General features: G+C 36.3%; 1 protein-coding gene across 7 annotated transcripts in view; it reads left to right on the top strand.

Moving 5' to 3' along the window:
- The window catches only part of PDE4D (phosphodiesterase 4D), a 550,182-nt gene that overhangs the window by 79,957 nt on the left and 451,630 nt on the right, over window positions 1–18,595 (top strand). Inside the window, exon 1 of one of the 7 annotated variants that reach the window (XM_051642410.1) lies at window positions 5,324–5,375. The exons of the other annotated variants lie outside the window; for them this stretch is intronic. Within the exon in view, the coding sequence (XP_051498370.1) occupies window positions 5,361–5,375 (15 nt within the window). The 5' untranslated portion in view covers window positions 5,324–5,360. Of the gene's footprint in view, window positions 1–5,323; window positions 5,376–18,595 lie in introns of those variants that run through there. 7 annotated transcript variants of the gene reach the window in all.

The following is an 18,595-nucleotide window of genomic DNA, read 5'->3' as shown; positions in this document are numbered from 1 at the left end:
CTGCAGTTCTTGCCCTCTTTTATAGATCAGAAATTACTGTGAGAATTGAGTACCACTGTCAAGTTAGCCAGCTAGCACTGGCCAGGTACTTACTCTGTCACAGGCATCTTTGACCTATTGTCCATTTTCCTGCTGGTTATCATAACTCTTATGCTTTTTTCTTGCTATGGACTTATCTGGTAGAGCAAGGGGCCTGTTCCAGTCTGTCCTTGGCTAAATCAGCAAAACACACCACTCTTCCTTTGCTGGCTTGAAAGGCATTTTGTTCAGTCTTATGTGGGGGGAGAGAAGATGGACCGTTCTCCACAGACAGCAACTATGATAAAATATTTGTTAGTTGTACCCTATTCTTATATCTGTAGCTTAAATAAATATTTGTGTGTGACTTGCACATAGATAAGAATATAGAATACTAATAAAATAGAATATATATTAATTCTTCAGAGTGTATTTTACAAAGAGTTATTAAAAATTAGGTTTTTTTCTTCAGCTTTCATTTAAATGTAAGTTTACTTATTATTTATTATGTACTCAGTCATAAAATGTAAGCCCCTGCACTGAAGTTGGTATCAGGGGCTGCACTTGATTTGATAATGTGTTATTAAAATGTTGACTGTATAGTGTTACAGGAGACCAATGAAGTAGTATGCTAATAATATATACATAGATTTGGATTAGGCTTGATTTTGTTTGTTTTCTGGCCTTTGTGGTGTTTTTTTTGTCCTATATATATACATATGTATGTCTCCTAGTATCCAATAGCACCACTGAAATAGAGAAGTTTGGGTGCTGCTGTGGCATCTTATGCCTTCCAGATGCTCATAGAGCAACATAAATGTCTAGTATTAAATACCAATGACTGTGCCTTACAGGCACAGGTGAGAACAGAATGTTCCTTTCTAAAATGCAACTACTTTGTTTAAGCTGTTGAATATGCCCCTGTTTCTAGCAAAAGAGAGCATTTTATTTAAGTGCTTTGGTGAGTGGTAATAGGAAAGAAAAGTTCCAGTGTGCATCTGTAACAACATTGCACCTACCAGAACAGGTGACACAGTTATACTTGTTTCCTGAGGGACTCTCAGCTTGTGTACAAACAGACTTCAATTGAGAAGTGCTCCAAACCAGTCTGGATCCAGATTTTTTCCTTTCCCGTGGATATCTTCTGCCTTTCCCTCTGATGACATTGTGACTGCTGCCTCTGCTTTATTGCCCCTAATGCCTTGTTGTGTGTGCTTCTCCCTTCTGCTGCCTCAGTTTCCTAATCCAGTGAGGTTGGTTGTTAGACCAAATGGATGAGCATAGTTGAATTTACACAAAATTGCACAAATCCTCCCTGTTGTCTCAGGTGAGGGAAGGCAGCTCAGACATCTCTGGCCAGGCTTGGTATGGAGCTTCCTGAATCTCACAGGCTGTGAGCTCCTGGCTATTGTGAGCAGTTGTTCTTTTTGGCTTATTCTCAAGAATCTATTAAAAAAAAATTCTTTGTATGTGGTTACTTTTTTTTTTACTTTTTTTTTTTCGTTTTCGTAATTTTACTCTATATGTTAGCAGCATATGTATGTACAGCCACAGGGGAAAGTGCCAGGAGTATGCTAAATTGGTGCCACGGTTTGCTATGTACATCAAATGAACAGCCTGATGTTTAAATGAACTGAAGTTATGCAGAGTGCTTAATAAAGCTTCACTATTGCTGTTGTCTGACCTGCTGAGGAATTATGTGAAGCATGAGGTTGTCCATAACATTTTTAAAAAACACAAAATAAAAAAGATTAATATCAGCTGACCAAATGAGATTTGGTCAAATTTGGGTGAAAGACTAGTGCTGTTTCAGTTTTAGTTAAGATAATGCATTTTTATCCAAAATATTAATCTTTATTAATTCAAAGGATCTTCATATTTTAGTACAGAAGTCCTAGCACATATATTGTGAAATTAAGTTCTAAAAGTTCAATAAACATGTTGAACATTTCAGACCTTAATTTTTTAATCTACAAAATAAACTTCATTATTTTTAATGTTACATCCTACCACATCTTGCTGTGTGAATGTAATAACCACCACCTGTGACTACTTTTTTTTAAACTGGGTATATAACATACTTACTACTGCTTGTTCTTTTTAAATTAAAAATTTTTTAAAAATAAAAAATATTTAAACCCTAAGAAATTATTTTAAGCCCCTTGGTAGCAGGCTGTTTAAATAATTTCTGCTCATAGGGGGACAGTGACATTATTTGAACAAAAGTGGCTTTGGAAAAGTATCTCATTACAGTTGTTGAGTACAGCCAAAGATTTCATATCAATCACATGATGGTGACATGAAGTCTTCCACCTTCCTACATGTATGTCAATTTGAATTTGCATTGTGAAGGTTATCCATCATCTGCCAGTCATTCCACCGAAAGACCACGTAATTAATAAGTAAAAATGTCATCAGTGAAATGAATTACCTTAAAAAGAAAAGTGAAATATGGCTTTTATTTTTACTCCATGGGAAAGCATCACATAGCTTTCAATGAGGTTTTGTGTTTCTAGGAAGAATGACAGTCAAAATCTTGGTTCAGTGGTTTCAGATGTCACTGGACTGATCTAATATGGAAGATGAACCTACAGATATATATGAACATTTTTTTTTTTCATCAAGTGTAGAACTAACTCATCATGAACTAGCTGAAGCTTAGTGTGGAAGAATACAAATTGCAGATATAAAAAGATATTATTAACATTTCCATATTTTTTTTTTTTCTGACAATATGTCTCACACTGTTTTTTAAAAAAACAAAGCATTTGTGAGTGATCTTGTAATTAAAAATATGTTTTTAATACCTATTTTAAACTTCCTCTACTAAATTTTTATTCCACTGCTTGTACTTTATGTTCTCAGTCAGCCGAGTATGTTTACTCCTACTCGTCCTCCTGCCTTTTCCCTGGCTGATTTGCACAGTATTGGTAGTCACAGTATTGCTAGTCATTCCTCTGTTGGTAGCCTATGGAGTTGCATTTAGCTGTGTTTTGCAATAAACAGTCAGCTCTTTCTTCCTTTTTCTCTTGCTCACATTATTCAGTGAGGATGTCTGCATTTATGTCCTTTCAGTCTGTGCATACTATTTGTTAGTCCCTTGTAGACAGATCCTTTAGGTAGTTCTGTTGATTTTTTGTTTGTTTGTTTGATTTTTTAAATGCTTTCTTCATTTAAAAATTCCTCATTTCCTGAAATGTCTATTTTTCTGATGTCTTGAACTGTTTAGAATATTCTAGGTATCTTACTCCTTTAACTCCCATGACTTACCATCTGATACTTCTGAAAATGCAGCTCAATGTTTTTCCCTCTCTCCCTCCCTCCCTGCCTGTAATTTGGTTCAATCCCCACCCCTTACAAAATCGCTTCTAGTACAGGATAGGAGTATTGGTTAGTTAGTACTGATCAGCTATGGAAAAAGACTTTCTGGAATATATTTATAATAAAACACTGAACTTTATTATTTGTGTTTTAGAAGGTCTTCATAGAGTTTTCATAACTGGATGGGCAAGCCAGTGTATTTCTACAGACAGCTTTACAAATTTCAGCATAACTTGTTCTTTATCAAAAAGCGTGATGAAATAGATTATTAATTGGTAGTTTTAAAATAAAACTTTCAGCCTGTCTTTAGTTAAATTAGAACATATTTATTGACTTTTAATACACTGTCAATAATAAATAATTTTTTAACACAGTGTTAGAATAACTAGATTTCTATGGGAGAAGCTGAAGACATTTGGTCAACTGAAGGAGGTAAGATTCTGCTTTAAGGTCAAGAGAGTGCTAGCGTATATAATAAAGTCTAAATGTTTCTCTGTGTGGGTGTTCATCTTAGAACATTGTGTCAGAAGTGAGTCAACCCTTCTGAAATAAGAAAGTATCTATATTGCAAGAAAATGAACCGACCAAGAGAATATGTTTAGCAACTGGGCCTGCTTAAACTGGAATTTCAACAGCTTCAACATAAACAGCAATAACAAAAAGGAGCAGGAGACATAAAACAAAACTAGAACACTTCTGCTGTTGTAAATAGCAAAGGATGCTGCATGCTTTGACAGTATTTGATCAGTCTTCTAACTTAATATCTGTAAAAGCCTAAAGTGTGAGACTGTTTTGAATGCATAAACGTATTACATTTGAAAGGTGTATTTTCAACAATTGTAACTTCTGCACAAGCTACAGATCATAGGGGAAAAAATGGCTGTGCCATTCTATGATCAAAATTTCAAAAGCAAAGTTGTGTCTACTGATGTTATCAAAAAATGCTGGACATCAAAAAGGAATGCTGGGAGTGATTGCAGGAAAGCTTCTCAGAGCTTAGTGGCATGCAGAATTGGTGCTGGGGCAGGGGGCAGGGAAGGGAGGTGGGGAAAAAAGAGAGGAGAAGGGGGAGGGTGGGAGAGGCTAGCATGGAGGATGCGCAGTAGAACTCATGTGAATGCAAAGTAGATGCGGAGCTGTCATAGAGATGTAGCTGAAAAGAAGGCGGAGAGCTATTTGCAAACAGCTGACTCACTGAGATGTTTTAATCCATACTACTTACAGCTAGATTGTCACAACCTTTGCTTATGATATGGGGCAATTATGAGGAAGTTAAAGACTTCCTTTATTCCTATGCTCATTTCTGCTTAGAGTGTGACTCACAGAGATTAAGAGAGCCAGGGGCTTTTTGTCTGCTACTGGTCGTGTAAGCAAATGGTGAGGGAGAAGGAATGCTATCCTGTCTCTCCCAGCCAAATCCAGTACATTTGTCTGATCACCAGCTACAATAGCTATTCAGCAACAGAGTGAGATGCTTTATACTGAAGAGTAGAGTGATGTAATTATCCAGAGCGTGGAGAAACTGTAGGATCAGCTCCAGGCCCTTTTCTGTCACAGTGCAGTTCTATCAGACAGCAATCCTTGCTATAGTTCAATAGTTCTAAGTAACTAAATTCTTCAACGGAAATGGGAGAAGCTTGGAATGTTGCAGAAGCATTTTTTATAATAAATTTGCATTAATTTCAAATAAATTGATTTTCTGTCATCGCCAATGGTTAAGTCCATTTGTTAGCTGATAAAAGGATACTCGGAGGGAGATTGACTGGATTAACCATTCTGTATTAAAGGGAAGCAATTACAGTATGTATTCTTTGCCATCTGCCTCCCCTCCATCTGTAGTACAGCCTTTTCAAAGGAAACAAGGAATAGAAAAGGTGAAGGTGGGATACTGGTAATGGGCAAATTGAAGTCCATTCAGGGGTGCTGCTTTTCCCTTACTTTCAGTTACTGTGGTTGCCTGGCAGAGCAGGCACTTCAAGCTGCAAGTTCCCTTAATCAAAGCAGCAGCTGATGCACCGAAAATGACTGAACTGAGAGTAAGTAACGCCTGGAGCAGCTCTGACCCTTTCTGCATGATTCTTACATTCCTTCTCAGGGGGTTAATAACTTGTGTCCATAGTGAGACTCCAGTCTGAGAAAGGATGGCTGGATTTGACCCTAGTAAATGAATGCCTTTAAGAGTTAATTTTTATTTATTAAATTGTTTTTAATTAATTTACTGTGTTCAAATGTGAATATTGGGCAATCTCCTTTTAATTGTGGGATTATCTCCTGGAGATAGAGAAGCATTTCTGCAGCAGGAAGGTATTAGTGTATTCCTGACAAAGTAATAGCAAATGTTTTTCTTTCCTCCCACTCATTCTGGATTTTTTCCTTACTGTCTTCCACCTTCTCCAGTCTTTCATAGGTGTTCCAACTAATGTTTCCAGCCATCCTGTTCTGATCAGTTCTTGAAATCTGTTCTCCACGTTTTTTTTTCCTTCTGCCTCTGATATTTCTGACATTAATGCATTCACTCTTGTCATCATACTCTGTTTTTCATGACCCATCTCCTGGTTCAGCTCTTGCCTGCCTTCCTAAGTAAGTTCCAGTTTTTTTGAAACAAGTCTTACCTCACAAGTCTTAACTCCATATCTCAGGCTTAAGCACTACTTAGGCATTTGTGATTTACAACTGCACTGTCTTGGAACATGACAATACTCCCATCTGTATGCTAATGGGTGTAACGAGCCTAACCTGTAATTCAAATGTCATCCACAATTACACAGATTTTAAAAATAATCTGTGGTCCAATAACATTTATTTCATTTAAATTACATCAACAGAAAACCATCCTGATAGTTTGAGAGGGTCTGCAGAGAATTTTATAGCTCAGCTACATTAGCAAACAAAGTGTAGCTGAGTTTTAATATCCTAGATTTCCTGCATATTTGTGTCATTGACATCCTCTGTCCCAGTTCTTCCTGTCGAGGATAATTGCCTACATGTGAGGCTGCAACTTCCCAGCAATACAGATTCCTTTTGTAATTCTGAATCTTTCCATCCAGTTTTGGAATTCAGGTCATCTGCAAGAGGCACAGTGGATTGTTCAGGATATGTCTCAGCCATGTGCCTCAGAAGGGAAGAGCAACTGACATCATTTACCTGGGTTTGTGCAAAGCATTTGGCACTATCATATATGACATCCTGGTCTCAAATTTGGAAGACTATGGATTTGGTGGATGGACCACTCAGGGGACAAGGAATTGGCTGGGTGATCACACTGAAAGAGTAGTGGTTAATGGCTTGATGTCCAAATGGAGAGCACTGATAAGTGATGTTCCTTAGGGGTCATTACTGGGACTGGTGCTGTTTAACACGGACAGCAAGGTGGACTGTGGAATTGAGTGCACCCTTAGCGAGTTTGCTGATGACACCAAGCTGTAAAGATCAGAACTGTACACATCGCACTGAAGTCTGGTGGCCAGGGGAGAAGTAGAAGAAAAGTTCAAAGGTGGTGGATAATTTAATTAAAACATAGTGGTATTAGAGATTCAAACATCATAGTCTCTTACTGCTTTTCTTTCCCACCTATTTATTACTGTATATTTCCAATCCATTACTGAGTTTCTCCATACTGTTCATTTTTTTTTAAAGGCGTAGGGGGTCTTTCAGGCTCTTCAGTTTGCAATTACTGCAGCTGTTGAATCCTTCTTGCAAAGCAGATTTTGAGCAATGCCTAGGAGAAGGCTGACTGATGCTGACAGTGTGAAAGGCACATAAGAGGAATGAGCCTGTGACTGATGCAAGCTATGTACAAAGGGAAATGCAGTAATACGTAATTATTTTGCTAAAGTATGATTCTTTCCTGTTTATATCTTTAATTTGTAATTTTAAATTGTTATGGTCAATATCCCCGTGTCTGTCAGGGTGCCTGCAATGGCTAGACTGGTTCTCCAGCATGATGAGGTTCTTGGCATACTTGAAATACAAACATTAAATAGTTTTAATAGAAATTTGCAAGTTGTCAAACATTAGGCAGTACAATAGATGTAGATGCTAAAAATACTACAGAGTGTTTAGAAGCAAGGTGTTTGTGGGGGAACAAATAGCACAGTCAGTATCAGAATAATTTGCTGGATACTTTTGCGGAAAATTGAAATTATTTCATGCAAGTTGTTATGAAGACACACAGATAATTCCCTGGCAAGGATCATTCTATGATTCTATAATTCTGCGATTTCTGTTTTTGACCACTGGCAGAAACAGGAAACATCTAGCATTTGCAGCAGAATGTAGGTAACAGGTAGGTACTAATAACATTCAAGCTGGCTGAGAAGAACAGTAAATTTCAGAACTCCCCTGAACTCTTTACACTGCTCTCTTGTGCATGGAATTCTACAGTTTATATTCTGTACTTTAGCAGTAGCTTCAGAAACAGCTCTGATTGTATGTGCAAAATTAACTTTTTTTCCTTATATATTTTACTTTTTTTCTTCCTTGTGACACATGCAATATATCTCATCTTAAACCTGTTTATGCATAAGTGTCTGCATGTATAAATATACAGTCTGGAAATGCAGAAAGCATATATTATGAATGTACATCAGGAAACCCTTAATGAAAAAAAAACAATTACAAGCTTTCCTGAAATAAATACATACTTCTGCTTAGAAAAAAATGAAATGAAGGCCTGAAAACTGCTAATAACAAACTTGCTTTTTTACAAAATATTAGGCTTCTCTCACCTAGGGCACTTTATTCAGGGTATCTTGAGTTTGGTTACCTTACATAGCAGATTGGATGAAGCACTGCAACTCTTCTCTTGCCAGCCCATGAACAGGGAAACTGCATAATCTGTAGCTCCTAGATGGATGCTTCCGGTGGCTTGAGGTTGAAAAACCTGGTAATGTCCATGAAAGTGCTGGTTAATTCTTCAGGTTCTTTCCTATTTCCTTCAGCACTGCAGAGGTCTGGGAAAATGTAGTTTGTCCATTTCTTTTCTCTCTCTCCTTTTTAACTTGGACCAAATACATCTTTAAAAAAGGAAGAAAATGTCCAAGTTCTAGGAAAGTTCTGTTTTTCATTAAATTCCTTTAATGATTATATATAACATACTAGTTTCTGGAATCTTTTGATGTTATCTGTATCTAATCAATACTAATTTACCTAGTAAAAGTTCTTTAGATTTAAATGAATCTACCTGTGGTTTTTAAAGAACTTGACAATATTATTCTCTTACTTTGTTTTTTTTTTGGTGAAAATAGGTCTTTGTAAGTTTTCACAGAACATGTCTTTTTATAGTTCTGCAGTATGGCTGGAGAAATACAGTTAATAGAAAGAGACACACAGCATTATCTTCAGCCATGCCTGTGCAGCAAAAGACCCATGAAATATTTTTTTCTTCCTTCAGAGCTGGGGCCGGGTTCATGTGAAAATTTTGAAAATCAAAGTGAATCTAGAAGTTAAACCTGTTTCCAAGATTTTTAATGAAACTTTTTGCAGCTGGTGCTTTGGCAACAGATCTTGAATAAGATTCTATGATGTGTTTCTTTCATGGTCCTGTACAGAACAAGCTAAAGGGTACAAAGCTGTGAAGTTTATCCCCCTATACTCCACTTCTGTAATTTGTATTTTTGACATTTAACTATGCAGAATAACTAGAAATTTTCCAGTTCCTCCCTTTTGTCTATTCATGGAACCAATAAAAATTGTCCCAGCCCACCACACTTTCAGTAACCCTTGACAAAAACAATTTGCTAGTTTGAGGCCTCCAAAAGACAGTTTGTAGGTTACCAGCCTCTGCCTTGTCAGTCCTGATATGGAAGAGCAAAGGATGCTCAAACTTTCTCTAGGATTAGCACTCCTATCTCAGATCCTACATTATAGACAATTATTTATTTTTCAGCTCTTTCCGCTTTTCTCACTGCTTTGTATTCTATTTCTGTTCTCATTTCCACCCTCACAGCCCTCCCCCCCCCTTTTTTAAAATCTGTCTATCTATCTATCTATCTATCTATCTATCTATCTATCTATCTATCTATCTATCTATCTATCTATCTATCTTAATTTAGGATACTCTGTGAATAGGCTCAATTAGTAATGACTTTGCCTTTTCTTTTTCAGAATAGAAAATCATGAAAGTTGTATATTTTGATGAAATTTCACTATGTTACGAGGGCCCTTCTGAATGTTAGGCTTTCTTTGGTATGAATTTCAAGCTTAGCAGTTGCTCAAGGTTCTTAGCTGTTGGTTTGCACCTGTACTTTTTTTACTTTCTTAGAGTTATTTCATGATCCCATGAACACTCTTTGAGTCTCTAATAGGGTGTTAGACTAGTAGTCTTCCTCTCCTCTGTAAAATCCAGAGCAATTACACAATAACCAAAATGATTTATCTGTTACAATGTGTAAATTGAGGCAGTTTCTGTTAGCTGTCTTACCAGATCTTGTAACAGTATCCTAATTGGTGCATTTTGCTGTAAAATGTAGCAACAATAATAAAACAAACAAGTTAAGGCTCACTTGAAAAAGCCAGTTCAGCTGTATCAAAGTGACACATAGGTAATTTACTTGCTCTTAAATAAATACAAACTACAACTGATTGCTACATGATTTTGAAAAATGAACATACTTAGTGTCTGTGGCAAAGGGATTGAGAAAAACATAGATTTTGTATGAGATGGGGGATATTTTTTCATCAGAAATGCTGTATTTCTTCTGATAAAGTTTGAGAAAATTGCCTTCAAAACATAAGTGAGCTGTTGAAAACACACAGAGACAATACTGCACAATTCTCTGTTAGGTAAATAAATTTTTAGATGAGATTTTTTTATGACGTTTGAAACTTAGACAAAGACCGTAACATGTTCTTTTTATTCCATGTGCTTTATAAATAATGTCACTTAATAGCCAACCTCCATCACATTCTGGAGCAGAACATTACATAGAATTGATTTCTCAACAGGGATCTCTCTCTCTCTATATATATATTACATGTCACATGCTGAGAACTAGATATTGCTTAGTAACAATAGTCTGAATGTCAATGTAAGAGCAAATGAACTAGGGTGCAAGGGGTAGATTTTATACATGGATAGTGAGTAAAAGTTTTAATCAAATTATGTATCTATAAGCATCTGCTTCTGACCTTTTCGGTTGCTTTGCTTCAGGAAATAAAAACTTTGAAAATTTGTTGATACCTTTAAATGCTTCCATCTAGAAACAATTTTTGGCTGTTTGCTTCTTCATAAGAAAACAGCTCAATAGCATAATCTTGACAGTAAAGGCTCAAGTCTCAAGGATTTTGCTATGGAGTTTCCAAAGTAAAGCCATCAAACTAATTTCAAATATCTTTTACTTCTCTTGATAGAGAAACTGAGCTTCCTGTGTTATCTCCTAAAATGCCAGTTCCTCTCTCCTTGGAAGGAGCTGTTTATGAAAGAAAAAAAAAGAAACTACTTTGGAAAATTAGATGAGATACAGCAGTGAATAATAAGGTTTTGTTTTGAATGTGTGTTTTTTCTAGTAAGATCTGAGTTGTGGGGGCGTGGAGGTAACCATCACAAAAGCAGAATTACGTTATGGCTGTACTTGGACCCTTCTCCCAGTTTCTTTGCAGGCTGTTCTGACATCTCTCTCACTCTGCATGTTACCTAGCAATTAACTCATTCACAAACAAAATCAGTTTAAAACACCAAAAACCACCCAACACTGGAGTTGGGAAACAGCTACAGTTTTTTAGTGTCTATGCTGTAACAATTTCCTTCCACACTCTGAATGTTTGCCAATTTTTCTTCAAACTAGATTTTCTTCTAGAAAAGAGTTGATACTTTTAATACTTTACATTCTATGTTACAAGACTGAAAATTGCATTTATATCAAATGAGTATCTACACTGTGATAAGGGTTAGCAGGGTCCTCACTAAGGAGGCAAACTACTGTTTGCCATAAATTATTGAGCTATAAGCATTAAAAAAACTGCTATTTTATTAATCCTGTTTTGTGTTGTTGGTTTTTTTCTCTCTTTTATCATGAATAGTACTGTGTCTCACCTATCTTTAAGCAAACCTAAACTGGTATAAAGGAGAAACAATAATGATACCTGTTACTTATCCATTTGATTACTCATACTTTTTTTCCATTCTGTGCCTTTTGGAATCACTCCAGACTGAAAAAATCTCAGATCATAAAATTATATTAAAATAATAACTTTGAATTTTACCTTTTATGTTTTCTCTTTTAATGGTCAGACGATGATCTTCAAGGTCTTTTCCAACCAAAATGATAGGATGATTCTCTGATTCTCCTGATAGATTCATAAGTTGCTATGTTACTATCTAGATTACAAGATTTTAGAAAAATTGCTATCCAGGTTGCTACACAATAGGCGCATATAGGAAATACTTTAGATATGTTGACAAATTTAACATGATTGTAGCAGGTGTCATAAATACTTCCTTTGAAGTGCATTTTATTTTAAAAACTTTCCTCTGGTTTCATTGCTTGTGCAGTACCCCCTGTAGCGATGCAGTCCCAGCTAACCATTTGTATTTGCTTGATCAGGCATTGAATAAGAAGTCTGAGCAGAACTGTTACTACTTTACAAGCCCCTGCTATTTTCATGATTGCTTATTACAATTACAAGACTCATTGTGCTAACTGTACCTCAATATGTCTTAAATCTTAACCTATTTTCTTCACCTATAGGATTATAGATATGTAGAAAAGTGTGTGCATGTGGAAAAGGGAAAAAGAAGCTGAGAAATTTTTTTTTGCCCTAGAAAATCTAATTGAATTAAATGTATACTAATTCATTAGCTTGTGCTGACCACAATGTAATTTGCTGAGTTGCTGCCTGTTGGACAGCAGAATAGGTAAGATAAAATGGGATGCAAATTAAGGATTAAATTTTATACATCTTCCCTGATCATGCCTTCCTCTCCCTCCCTCCAATGTTCAGAAATACTAGGTGTCTGTTTATTTTTCATTTAGTTAACCACATGTTCCTTTTCTGTTTCTCACTACATAACAAATCCTTCTAAGGTTCCAGTTTCTTTTTGTGGGTCTGTTTTAATTCTAACCTCTCCTCTGATTGTGTTTCTCCACGAACAATCCCTCTAAATGGCAAATTCAAAGTAATAAAAAAAAAAAAACAACCCAAAACTCCACTGTATTATTATTTTAAGATTGAATTAATGAATAGAGGTGTAATAGAGAAGCCATAGTAAAATTAGGGAATCAGGGAGAGAGAACATTAATTTGGTTGCAAGAGCATTGAAAACTTGCTGTGGTGCATAAACTGAAAGAATAAATAGGATACAAGTCACCTATTATGGTATGACTAAGGAAAAAGAGGAAAAAAAGAGTACTGCAGTGTTTTTTGGTGGATTGTGTGTGGTTGTTTGGGGGGTTTTGTGTGCTGATGGTTGGACTCATTGATCTCAGAGGTCCTTTCCAACCATTACAATTCTGTGATTCTGTGATATATCATACTCTACTTCACTCTCGTGAGACATCCTCTGGTTCCGTCATATTGTGTACACTTCTGGAGTCCCCAGCATACGAAGGACATGGACCTGCTGAAGAGTCCAGATGAGGACCAGAAACATAATCTGAGACCTGGAGCACCAGGCGAGGTCCTGAAGAGAGTCTGAGACAGCTGAGGTTGTTCAGTCTAGAGAACAGAAGTCTTCAGGGACACCTTATAGCAGCCTTCCAGTACCTGAAGGGGCTGGAGAGGGACTTTTTACAAGGGTGTGCAGCAATAGGACGAGGGGTAATGGTTTTAAACTGGAAGAGGAGAGATTTATGTTATATATTAAGATGAAATTCATCACTGTGAGGATGATGAGACACTGGACCAGATTTCTTGGAGAAATTGTGAATATCCCCTCCCTGGAAACATTCACACCCTGGCTGGCTGGGGCTTTCAGCAACCTGGCCTAGTGGGAGGTGTCCCTGCTACTGCAGGGTGGTTGGAATTAGATGATCTTTAAGGTCTTCCAACACAAAACATTAGATGTTTCTGTGATTCTTTATGTTCAATAATATCAAAAGACTGTTTTCACAGAGCTGAGTGGTATTCTTTTCCCTGGAACAAAACCCCTCCCTTAGGAAAATTATCTATTGGCTTTACAATATGTCTTAAGATCTGGCAAAAGAAAGCCCTCAGGCTTTTGTAAACCAGAAGGTAAAGTATGTTTAAAATCGATTTATTACTTTTGTCAAGCATCTGGTAAGGTACAATACTGGCATTTTGCAGTAGGGGAAGGGAGCAATTTGGAACAGAAGAAAGTACACTTTCTGTGACCTTGAAAACCATTATGCAGCTTTGCACAGCTGTCTTTGCTGAGAATGACAAGTTTTATAAAGCCAGAATGTTCATTCTAAAAGGGCAAAAATACCATTTTCTTACATACTATTGCCTGGTTGTGGTAAACTGAAGATGTACAATTGAACGCCCAACCTGCTCTTATAGGGTGGATGTAAAATCTATGCTGAAAGGATGGTCTCCCTTCCACACTTACCTTTGGCTGTTATCGTTTTTTAATTGCTTTGTTCTGCTGAAAATGAGTTCCTGCCTGCTGGATTTCAGTCAAGTGCAGTCTCAACCAAAGAAGTGTAAATGCTGGGACAACAGACATCTACTTAAGGAAAGATAAAGAGCAGGTAGCATGTCTAAACCTATGGTAATGCTGTCCATACAGTCTTGTCTTTTTCTCTACCAGCCTTATGTATGAGTCAATAAGAATGAAAGAAGAGAACCTTGATGCAAGTGAAGTTAAAAAATTGTTGTGTGATGTCTTTTTGGCTTTTTGAGAGCAGATACCTAAGCAAAACTGTCTCCTGTTGAGGACTGGAAACTTGTTAACAACACCCTGTCAATATTTTGAAGATAGTTGATAGACCAAAATGAAAACAATTGCATTACAAAGATGAGCATCAGAGTCTTTGAATCTTGTTCAGTCTTGAAAAACCTGAAGGACACATGAAAGCTACAGATGTTGCTGGGGGTATTTCAATGTGTTTAATATCCTCTCCTTACTTACAAGAACCAGAGTGTAGGAGGAGAGAGGAAAGAATGCTGGTATAACAACTCTTGTGGCATCCCAGAGTGAACAACAATTTGCTAACACATTCAATTCCTGTACATTGGTGCACATCTAGGGCTCTGCATAAAGGATACTGGCAACTACTTCAAGGATTAGCACTCCTTTCTGCCTTTTGCTGTCCATGACCCACCTTCTTCCCTCCACCCCCAATCCTTCTTGGGCTTAAAAATAAATAAAATGTTTTCAGACAGCAAGCCATGAAGAGAAGTGTGCAGTTTGCCTTAGCTTGGGTGGAGTGGAAAAGTTTGGGTGTTACGACTCAGAGGAACAGCTAAAAAATCTTCCACAGATCTCAGAAAACAGTATTTTTGTGTTATTCCCTATACAGTCTATCACAGATTATTAAAAACAAAAAAAAAAAAAAGAAAAAGAAAAAAAGAAAAAAAGTCTACTTCTGACGTAAGAATTCCTTTCTGGGTGCTATACAAAAGTGGATGCATGATGTCACTAAGGCAATACTGAAATAACATTGTAAGCATCCTTTCACTAGGGGTGTAGGAAGCGCTGAAATTATAGACTGGACAGTAGCAGTGGCAGATATGTTTGAAGATCTGTGTTTTAGTTGGTCGTCGGAGGTTACAAGGCTGCCACATGGGATGATTGTGTAGGAAAGACTTTTATTTGTTGGCTGAGTTAGTGAACAAGAGCAGGTAAGGACAAAGACTCAAACAAACTGTATTTCTAACAATTTCTCTCATCCATGAAGTACTAAAAAGTGCAAGTTTTTCTAAGTAGCAGAACAGGATCTAGGAATCTGTGTCTGCAGCAAAGCCAATAAAGGTAAGACACATGGCTTAATATAGCATTTGATAAGCAGAGGAGCAGTGGAAAATGCTTTTAAAGTTGAGAGTTCTTACTAGAACATAAATAAAAAATAAATTGCCAACAAATTGATTATATGAAGAAAACAACCTAAATAATAAAAACCTCCCTTATAAGTTTATGACATCAGGAGTTGAGGCTGTTGACATTCCTTTGCTGAAGTAAAAAAGTGGATTTTTTCTGTAATGTTTTCATGGAACCTTGCCTTAACATTTTAACTATGCATAAATAGATACATGGTATTTTCTGAGAGTTTAATTTGTGGAAGTTTGCATACTGTTGCTAAGGAAGTCTTAAATTTTGGAAAACTACAATATTTTTAGCTATGAGATGGATTTTGTATAGTGCTATTTCACAGCTGATGAAAATTTTGTCAATATAGGGGATGCTTGTATGGACAGAGATGAGCCATTTGTCTTAAGCTCTACAATAAGGCACTACAATTTTTTGTCCAGACATTGCACATTTTTATCTCTCAAAACTATCCAAATGGCTACTAATCCACCTCTCTTCACAGTACATTGATTTAAAAAAAAAAAAAAGAAGCAAAAAAATAAGTGGTTTAAAATAGCACATAATTATAAAATACATTTGTGATGTTACTGTATGAAATTGATTCAATGGATGTAAAATGGATTACACTTGTAAGCACTTACATTTCTTGACTGTAAGAAATGGCATGTTAGAAGTTAATTGGCTTATTCTTTGGTGAACACATTGTGATTAGATGTTCCTGCCCACTTGTTGAGTTGTAGTCACTTGTTATGTCTATGCAGCACTACATGTAGCACCAGAAACCTGCTCCTCTGTGCTCGTTCAGTGCTCCTGGACACTTAGAACTCAAGCACTAATTCTGTGTTTTAAGGGCTGCATAAAATTTTATAAGGAGACAAAATGTGTGTAGATTCTATTGAAGTTCAACAGTAGGCACCTCTGTTCATATGCCTACAGTCACAATCTTTTTCTCATGCTGTGGCAATTTCACAATACCTGCTATAGAACTTGCATTTATTAAATATAATAATTCTGTGTTCAAAGATCTGTACATGACCAATGAGATTTGTGGCATAATGAAGTATGGAAAGCAGTGAGGGGAATGTCTAAGGTTAGAAGATATTCTACAATTTAAATGAAGAGCCTTATGTTTTGGCATCATAACACCAGTTTTATACAGGTTATTCTAGCAGGAAACAAATGAAATAGATCGATTTGATTTTTTTGAAAACGGAAGTTTTGTTGAAGATGCTTAGAGTAGATTCTGTTTCCTGCTTTGAAACAAAGGGATACTGAATTTAAACACGTACAAAATGAGCACTTACAATTCCAGAGTTCAGGGCTCATTTTATTTTCATTTTTTTTAAACAGAAGAAGAATCTGAGAGTGACAACAGTATGACCCAAGTTGTGTCCTCTTTGAAGAAAGATTTTAATTTTAAAGTTTTTTAATACTTGTGTGAATGAATTAATTGTGGAAGTTATCTGGAAATTTGTTTTTGGAGCAGGCCTTCCTTGCATCCTGCATTTAGGCAAATCTTAGGATAAATTGTTCATATGCCGTTTCCAAATTCAGCACATACTGCAACTGATCCTGCCTGACCAGCTTTTATTGAAGGTGACAGGTAATGCAGTTGAAATATAATTGAGGCTTTATGTTGACACAGGAGGGCACTTCAGCTGTCATGCAGGTGAAAGCTGTTGGCATTTAACTCTGTTCTCTTTTTCTTTATTTTATTATTTAATTAATGTGAACTTTGGAAGTGGGGGAAAAAGTTCCCATTTTCACTGTGACATATTGTGAAAAACACATTTCAGCTTTCTTCCTTTCTCTTTTCAGTAGGACTCAGTTATAGATAAAAGCTGGGAAACAATCCAGAAGTTGTAAGCCACATTTTGATATCAAGACATTAAATTAATAAGTTGCAAGTATCTGTTTCTATAGAAGTCTTAGAAATTATAGAAAAGAATATTCACCAGTTGAATGGTACAATGACAGTTGTCTGTAAGAAACTGCAGAAATGGTTAGATTTTTATAAACCCTGCACTAGGCTGAACAGATGAGAGTTACCAGTCTCTCCCCTTTCCCTGCTAGGATGGAAAGCATAAGGATGTTATTGCTGTTTTCAAAAATGGAGTCTATAACTCTTGAACTTCATACGGTTTTAAAAACCTTAGTAAAAAGACAAGTTTAATTTGTAGTTAGATTCTGAAAAATTATTCAGTTATGCTAAATCACTCATCAAACAGCATGGATTTAAGCCTGTTGTGTGCACTGCATGCGCTGGAGTTGATTATATACTTTTGCTATAATACTTCAACTACCATTGAATAAAAAAGTGGAGTTAGAAGGAAAATAATATTAAAATGCATTACATGCTCTAACTAATCTCTTTCTTTAATCTAGTCAGACTTTACGGAAACATTTGATATGTCATCCTATATGTATTGATTATTTACTGGGAAGAGGACTGTGATCAGTTTAAGAATTGCAAATTGAAAAAATAATTATCTGAAGGACAGGCAGCAGGTTCTTTGGAGTGATATCCATAAGTCTGATGTAAGTTAAAAAAGATTTCCTTTGTGGTTTGGTTGACCTGATTTATTTTAAGTCAAGAGGCATCACTGGTAAATGGAAGACTATGATTATCTCCTGAGAAGATGTTAGTGGCCTAGTGGACTACCTGAAATAGGCAGAAATTTAATAACTTGAAATAAGAAGGCACACACGTAGGGAACTTAATAACAAATATTTCTTCCTTAAGGTGCACACTTACCAACTTCAAAGTAGGGCAGACAAAAAAAGGCTGCTGTCTCTTAGGAAGTCACATATAAGTAACAATGTTATATTGCTGTGAAAAAGAAAACGGGATTCTAGAATGCATAAGGCACACTATTTCCACTTGTGAAATGAATATTTTTTACTTGTATAAGATCTTGTATCAAAACCAAAAGAATGGAGTGGCCAGGAATAAATTGTCTGAGTGTAAGGTATCATAGAAGTGGGATTTCAGAGCTGATTTCCATCTAGGTGAGTTGGAATAATTTATTTTTATTACTTTGTGAGAGGAATTACATGGCTGTAGCGATAGTAGAAAGCTTAATTTGATCACTGAGTAAGATTAACAGACTCCTTAACCCTAGGATTAGATTGAGGAGCCTCTTCTAGTTTGTGTAGTAGTGTTAATGAAATCAGTTAGGCCTTCCATACTTGATATGTAGCTCATAGGCTTCTTAACTTAGTTTAATTGGACAACATGCTATTTCTATCGAAGCAATTTACCTCAATGATGAAATTTTGTTTATGGCTCCCATGAACGAGTAAAGAAGTAATGATGGGAGAACTTTA

Source organism: Apus apus, chromosome Z (assembly GCF_020740795.1).
Source record: "Apus apus isolate bApuApu2 chromosome Z, bApuApu2.pri.cur, whole genome shotgun sequence".
NCBI lineage: Eukaryota > Metazoa > Chordata > Aves > Apodiformes > Apodidae > Apus > Apus apus.
This window is presented reverse-complemented; position numbering and strand designations above follow the sequence as displayed.